The sequence below is a fragment of the Corapipo altera genome, unplaced genomic scaffold, assembly GCF_003945725.1.
Source record: "Corapipo altera isolate COAL_440 unplaced genomic scaffold, ASM394572v1 132945, whole genome shotgun sequence".
In the NCBI taxonomy this organism is placed as follows: domain Eukaryota; kingdom Metazoa; phylum Chordata; class Aves; order Passeriformes; family Pipridae; genus Corapipo; species Corapipo altera.
Window position 1 is genome coordinate 23,311 of NW_020885235.1, and position 6,837 is coordinate 30,147.

At 71.0% G+C, this 6,837-nt stretch overlaps 1 protein-coding gene across 1 annotated transcript; it reads right to left on the reverse strand.

Moving 5' to 3' along the window:
- Window positions 1–1,594: 1,594 nt before the first annotated feature.
- Window positions 1,595–6,802, reverse strand: LOC113940253 (rho-related BTB domain-containing protein 2-like). Its single transcript, XM_027631365.1, is given in 10 exon segments — window positions 1,595–2,188; window positions 2,266–2,371; window positions 2,468–2,556; window positions 2,745–2,895; window positions 3,408–3,526; window positions 3,929–4,469; window positions 4,471–4,503; window positions 4,505–4,736; window positions 5,112–5,297; window positions 6,668–6,802. Coding segments are annotated over 9 exon segments (1,563 nt in total). The 5' UTR covers window positions 5,234–5,297; window positions 6,668–6,802; the 3' UTR covers window positions 1,595–2,018.
- Window positions 6,803–6,837: the final 35 nt, after the last annotated feature.

Genomic DNA, 6,837 nt, shown 5'->3' on the forward strand with positions numbered 1-6,837 from the left:
CTGAGCCCGGCCCAACCCTGAGCTCGGCCCAGCCCTGAGCTCGGCCCACCCATAAGCCCGGCCCAGCCCTGAGCTCGGCCCAGCTGCGGGGCAGCTCCTGCCGGCCCCAAGAACTCCGGTCACACAGGGACCGGGATGGGAGGGAGTGGGGGAACAGTGGGGACACGGGGAGTCTGGGAGACCCCACACCCCCGTGGGACCTCACAACCCCGTGGGACCCCAACCTCTTCTAGGACCCCACGACCCCACAGCCTCATGGGACCCCAAGCTCCCGTGGGAACCCACACCCCCGTGGGACCCCGCAGCCCCACAGCCGCTGGCCAGATGTGCGAGGCCCCAGCTGTGCTCCGGGGCTGGAAACTGCAGCAGCAGCTGCAGCAGTACCTCAGGGACGTCCTCAGGTCCCCCTGGCTGCCCCTGACCCCCCCGGGGGGCTGCCCTGCCCTGGCCCCCCCGTGGGAGCTGCCGTGACCCCAGGCTCTGCTCCCAGGGCCTTGTGAGGCCGTGGGGAGGACACAGAGACAAGGGGGGCTCAGCCTGGGACAGGCCTTGATGGTGGGGAGCCCCCAGCCTGCCCCCCCAGCCACTCCTACCACGCTGGGGGACGAGCCATGGACAGGGATCTGCCCCCCCAGTAAATGACCCCACCCGTGTGTCCCACTTGTGTCCCCCCCAACCCATGAGCTGCACCCCCATGTGTGGGTCAGGGCCCCCCATTCCTGTTCCCACCCTCATGTACTTCATATCCCCCCCAATAAATACACCCCAATGAAGCCCCCCCAGTGTTGCTCCTTCCTGTGGGAAGGGGTTTGGGGGGCAGAGCGGGATGGGGGGCACTCAGAGTCGGGGTCTGTTACAAAAAGCTTTATTAAAGGTTAAAACAGCTGCTGCTGAGGCGGGGGGGCCCACTCCAGGCCGAGGGGGGCCCACTCCAGGCCGAGGGGGGCCCACTCCAGGCCAGGGGGGCCCTGGAAGGCCCGGGGGCCGCTGTGCTCCTGGGGTAAAAAAGTGTAAAAATGGTTGTGCAGTTCAGCCCGGAGGGGTTGGACGGTGCCACCCCCACTCCAGGGGGACACAGCCCAGGGACAGGGACAATGTCCCCCCTGGGCCCAGAGCCCGGGGGCCCGTCCAAGGCACAGAGATGAGCCGGGGGCTCTCGCAGCCACACAAGCACCCAGGGACCCCCCCACACCCACCCCACCCACCCTCCTCACAGCTTGGCCCCCCCACCCCCTGGGGGGGAGAAAATACAGCACCAGAGAGCCCTGCGGGGGGAGAAGCCCTCAAGAAAGACGGGGGGGCAGCAGAGCCCCCGCTCCCTGCACACCCCCAGCCCCAAATACTGCTCGGTCAGAGGTAGCACCAGCATTGGCCGGGGTGGGGGCCCTGCCGGGGGGCTCAGCATGGCCCCCCCGGGGGAAGGCACGGTGGGCAGGGGGCTGTGCCCCAGCAGAGCCTGTAAACAGCCAGGGGTGGGGCAGGTAAACAGGCCCTTGGGGCAGGCTGGCCGAGCCCCCCAGCCTGGGGTGGGGACCCCCAACCTGGCCGAGCCCCCCAGCCCGGGGTGGGGATCCCAAGACCGAGCTCCCCAGCCCAGGGTGGGGGTCATAGGGCCCAGCCCTTCAGTTCTGTGTGCAGTCCCTGGGGCTGAGCCCCCCATTCCAGTGTGGGGGTCCCGAGCCTGAGCCACACAGCCCAGCACAGGGACCCCCAGCCCAGCCAAGCCCCCCAGCCCAGCATGGGAGCCACAGCCCCAAGCCCCTCACTTAGAACAGGGACCCCCAGGCCAGCTGAGCTCCCCTGCCCAGTGTGAGGGTCCCAGCCTCAAGCCCCTCAGCTCAGCACAGGGACCCCCAACCCATCCAAGCCCCCAGCTCCATGTGGGGGTCCCAGCCTCGAGCCCTTCCGCCCAACACAGGGACCCCCAGCCCGGCCGAGCCCCCCAGCCCCACACAGGGGCTCCCAGTCCAGCCAAGCCCCCCAGCCCCATGCGGGGGTCCCAGCCCCTCGTCCCCAGCTCAGGACACGGGGGGCGAGGGCCGCCAGAAGCACCACTTGCTGCGGGGGTGCTGCTTGCGCTGGAGCTGCTCCTCGCGCTCCCGCTCCTTCTTGGAGCGCAGGTACAGATCCTCCTCCTTCAGGTACCACACCGGGGGCCAGCGGTGCCGCTCGAAGTGCGCCTGGTTCTCTGTGGGGGCAGCCCGGGGGTTAGGGCAGGGCAGGGACGTCCCCTGAGTCCCCCCGTGCCCCAAGTGCCCCCCGTACCTGGGGACATGAACTTCATCTCGCGGGGGAAGCGGCGGCACACGCGGTTGTAGTTGGTGCAGATGTAGTGCAGGCACCACGCGGCCAACTGGTGGGCGTTGTGGAACTGGGGGGGGCACAGGGGGGTCACCCCACTGCCTGCACCGCACCGGGGGTCCCTGTGTCCCCCCGGGGGGTCTCCGTGCCCCCCAGCCCCCCGTACCTGCGTCATCTCCAGGTAGATGATGACCTGCTCGTCGATCTCCACGCGCTGCATGAAGGCTCGGAGCAGCTCGTCCACGGCGTATTGCTCTGGGGGGCAGCGAGTCAGGGGGGTCACTCACCGGGGACGTGCCCCCCGGGGTGAGCCAGGCCCCCCCGGGATTGCGCAAGGCCAGGGAATGACAGAGAGGGACGATCGATCCGACCCCGCGGCACCGGCAGCGTATTGGCGGGTGACGTCAGGGGACACGGCGGGACCGGGGGCGGGGGGGTCTCACCGGTGAGCGCCTGCAGCCGCGGCAGGCACAGCCGGTCCGTCAGGATGAGCAGCTCCATGGCGTCCAGGTCGGGCGTGGGGGTGAAGACCCCCGTGTAGAGGAAGTCGAGCACGGCGCGGAGGCAGGCGCAGTTGGTGCCGGGCAGGGATACCTGCGGCACCAGGGACGGGTTTGGCGGGGCTGGAGCCACCCCCGGGGGGGGCTGGGGCAAGGAGGGACCCTCCTGGCAGTGCCCGACCTGGCACAGACCCCCGACCCAGCACAGCCCTCCACAACTCTGGCACAGCCCCTCCTGACCCAGCACAACCATCCCACAACTCTGGCACAGAGTCCCCTGTCTGGCACAGGCCCCCAGCCCTGATACCATCCCCCTCACCCAGAACAGCTCCTCCAGCCCCAACACAGCTCCCCCCCAGCCCTGGCACAGCCCCCCCCGATCCAGCAGAGCCCCCCAGCCCTGGAATAATCCCCCCAGGCCCAGCACAGAACTCCCTGACCCAGCAGAGCCCCCCACTTTCTCCCCAGCAGAAGGGAAGCAGGACCCAGCTGTGTCAGGGCTCGGAGGGGGGTCCAAGCAGCCCCCAGACCCCACCCAAAGATGCCCACCCTTCCAGCAGCCCCATGGCAGAGCCAGTGGGTCCCCCCAGGCCCCTCAGCCCCTACCTCTTGGGCGTAGCTCTCACGGAAGCCCCCCCGGAACATGGCCCTCATCCAGTCGCAGCCAGCGATGAGCAGCGGCTTGTGCGCCGGCACCAGCCCGTCATCCACACGGAACACCACGTCTGGGGACAGGGGACAGCTCAGGGAGGGACAGGGGACAGCTCAGGGGAGACAGACACCCCTCGGACACCACAGACCGGGGACAACCACCCCTCGGACACCCCTTGCCCACCCCAGCCCAGGGAGAGGCCCCCCTTGGCCACCAGAGCCCCCCACTATGGGACAATCACCTCTTGGTCCCCCCTGCCCAGAACTGTCAGCACCCGACTCCCGGTAGCCCCACCCACCATGACTGACTGTGACAAGGGCTCCGGGACCCCAGACCCCAACGGCCTCAGTGGTGGGAGGGGATCAGGGTGACTGGAGCCCTGTGTCCAAGCTGACATCCCAGGAGGGGCACACTGGCCAGAGGGGACGGAGCTGGGTGACCCCCTGTCCTCACAGCCCCCCCAGGGCCCCCGTACCCGCGAAGACGCCCTTGGCCAGGCACTCCTTGACGCGGTTGGCGCGGCGCACGTGGAAGGCCTTGGTGATCTCCTGGTTCATGAAGCTCTCCTGGTTGAGCTCGTTGGCCACCATCATGCGCAGGTCGAACACCTCGAGCAGCTCGGCCACGGCGCCCACCTGGCGCAGGTCGGCGTGGGGCCGCTCCAGCCGCCCGGTGTACAGGTACTCCAGCACGGCGCGCAGCGGCTCCGGCCGCACGGCCCGGTCCATGGCCACCACCGCCATGCGCCGCTCCCGCCCCGCCGCCGGCTCCGGCACCTCCTCCCAGCGCAGGCTCAGGAACCCGCGGCCCCACCCCGACAGGTCGCGGGTGCCCCCGTCCCCCTCGCCGGGGGTCCCGGGCGGCCCCTCGAGCGTGAACAGGTCGTAGAAGCGGGAGCAGGCGGTGGCCAGGAACACGCGGTGGGCGAAGACGCGGTGCCCGCCCTGCAGCTGGAACACGACATCGGCGCAGAGCGGGGCCCGGAACAGCGCGGCCGGGCCCCCCCCCCAGCCCGGGGGGCGCGTCGGGCACCTGGATGAGGGGCGGTGGGGGCTTGGGGGGGCAGGAAGGGCGCCTGCAGCAGCGGGCGCTGCATCTTGCGCAGGTGGGACTTCCAGAACTGCAGGTGGCGGCGGGACACGAGCGCGGCGCGGATGGCGTTGTCGAACACGTCCTTCACCCCGAACTGCGCCACCACGCTGGTCTCGTAGTACGGCACCCCCAGCTCCTGCGCCACCTCGTGCCCCCGCTCCGGCGGCAGGATGTCCGAGGGCTTGATGGGCCTGTGGGGGCACGGACAGGGCAGGGGCTGGGGGGGCTGAGGAGCGGCTCCCCAGGCATCCCAGGGGGTGCTGGGGGCTCCGGGGGGACACCCCAACCCAGGAGTGCTGGGGCGGGCGGGGGCTCTACCCCACAGGTGCTGTCAAGGGCCCCCACCCAGGGGAGTCTGGGGGACGCAGGCACGGGCAGGGACGCACCCTGACCTGGTAGCGGCAAAACGGGGGGTCCCCTGGGCAGCAGAGGGAGGGGTCCCCATTCCCACGGCACCGGCTGGGGTCCCCAGGATGGTACACTGGGGGTCCCTGTCCCCGTGGGGCTGGGGTGGTCCCAGCACTGGCGCACTGGGGGTGCCCCAGGTGGGTGGCCCGGGGGCTCACTTGGCCAGCGGCCGGCGCGCGCGGTTGACGGCGTCCAGGTCGGCGTAGCGCAGGTCCAGCTGGCAGCCCACCAGCACGATGGGCGTGCGGGGGCAGAAGTGCTTGATCTCGGGGTACCACATGGTCTTCACGTGCCGCAGAGAGTTGGGGTTCGCCAGCGAGAAGCAGAGCACGACCACGTCCGACCTGGGGGCACGAGCAGGACGGGAGGGCAGCGCTGCCCCGGGGCCACCCCAGCGTCACCCCACGGCCACAGACACTGTCACCCTGCGGCTCCAAACACCCCCTGCTCGGGGGGGCACCATCCTGGGACACTGCCCCCAGCCTTCAGGAGTCCCATGACCCACTGAGAGCCCCTTGACTGTGGTGGTCTCACAGACCCTCAGAAACCCCACAGACCCCCAGGGTACCCCCAGGGCACCCCCAGACCCCCAGGAGTCCCACAGACCCCCAAGAGTCCCATGGCCAAGGGAGCCCCATGGTCTCCAGGGGGTCCCAGGACACCCTGGGAGCCCCACAGAGCCCAGAGGCCCCATGATCTCCCCGAGGAGCCCCACAGCCCCCAGGGCCCCATGGCAGGGGCAGTGAGGCCAAGGAGGGACCCGATGGGACCTGGCTCTGGGTCACCCCATCAGCCAAGCCATGGGCTGCCCTGGCTTGGGTCAGCACCGGGGGGGCCTGGCCCCCGAGCATCCACGGGGGGGTCCCACAGGGGCTGGCCGGGTGGGTGCCAGCCCCCAGCACCAGGGACAGACCCTGCCAGCCACCCCCAGCCCTGTCCCTGTGCCCACGGGGGGGCTGTCACCGTCCTCCTGGCCCCGGCTCGAGGGGTGCAAGGTGCCAGGGCACATGTGGCGTTGCCAGGGGACACGAGGGGTTGCCAGGGGACACGGGGGTGCCAAGGGACACCGGGCAGGTGCCAGGGGACACGGGGAGAGTGCCAGCACCCCCAGGTCCCCGCAGCAGCCGCGTGGCCCCAGGCCCGGGTTGTTTTTAGTCCGTGCTCGGCCGGGACGTGACCGGGAGGTGCCGCTGGAGCCGGGCCCGTGTCCCGGACCAAGATAGCCGCCACCGGCCCCGGGCCCCCGCCGTGCCGCGGGTTGATTAGCGGTGCCGCGGGGCTGGCGCGGGGCGGCGGCGATAAGAGCCCGGACGTGCCGGCGGCCACGGGGAAGGCTGTTTACAGCCGAGGGAACCGGGGGGGCCCCTCCTGCGGCCAGGCCGGCGCCCCCGGGGAAGGGTTCCACATTCCAACAGCCCCTCAGAGACGGCCCCCACCCACAGCGCCGGGGGGGCCGCGAGCACCCGGGATCTCTGCTCGGGGCAGGGGCTTGGGGGATGCAGTGTTGGGGTCAGGGTACCCCCAAAGCCATCCCCGGCCGGGGGTGGGGCAGTCCCGCCGCCCCTCGGAGGGTTTGGGGTGCCGGAGCTGCTCTCTGGGCGCTGGCAGGAGCCCAGGGGGCTCCTTTGGCTCTGTGTGCGCTGGGTGGGCAGGGCTGGGGGGGTCGGGGTGCCGCTGGGGGGTTCAGGGTGCCGGTGGCGGGTCGGGGTCCCACCTGCCGTAGGCGAAGCGCCGATCCTTATGATGGTCCCCGAAGGTGTCCCAGAGGCGCAGGGAGACGCTGACCTCGTCCACCACATCGCGGGAGCGCTCCAGCACCTGCCGGCACCGGGACCGGCACCGGGACCGGCACCATCACCGACCGCCCTGCCCGGTAAACCCAGC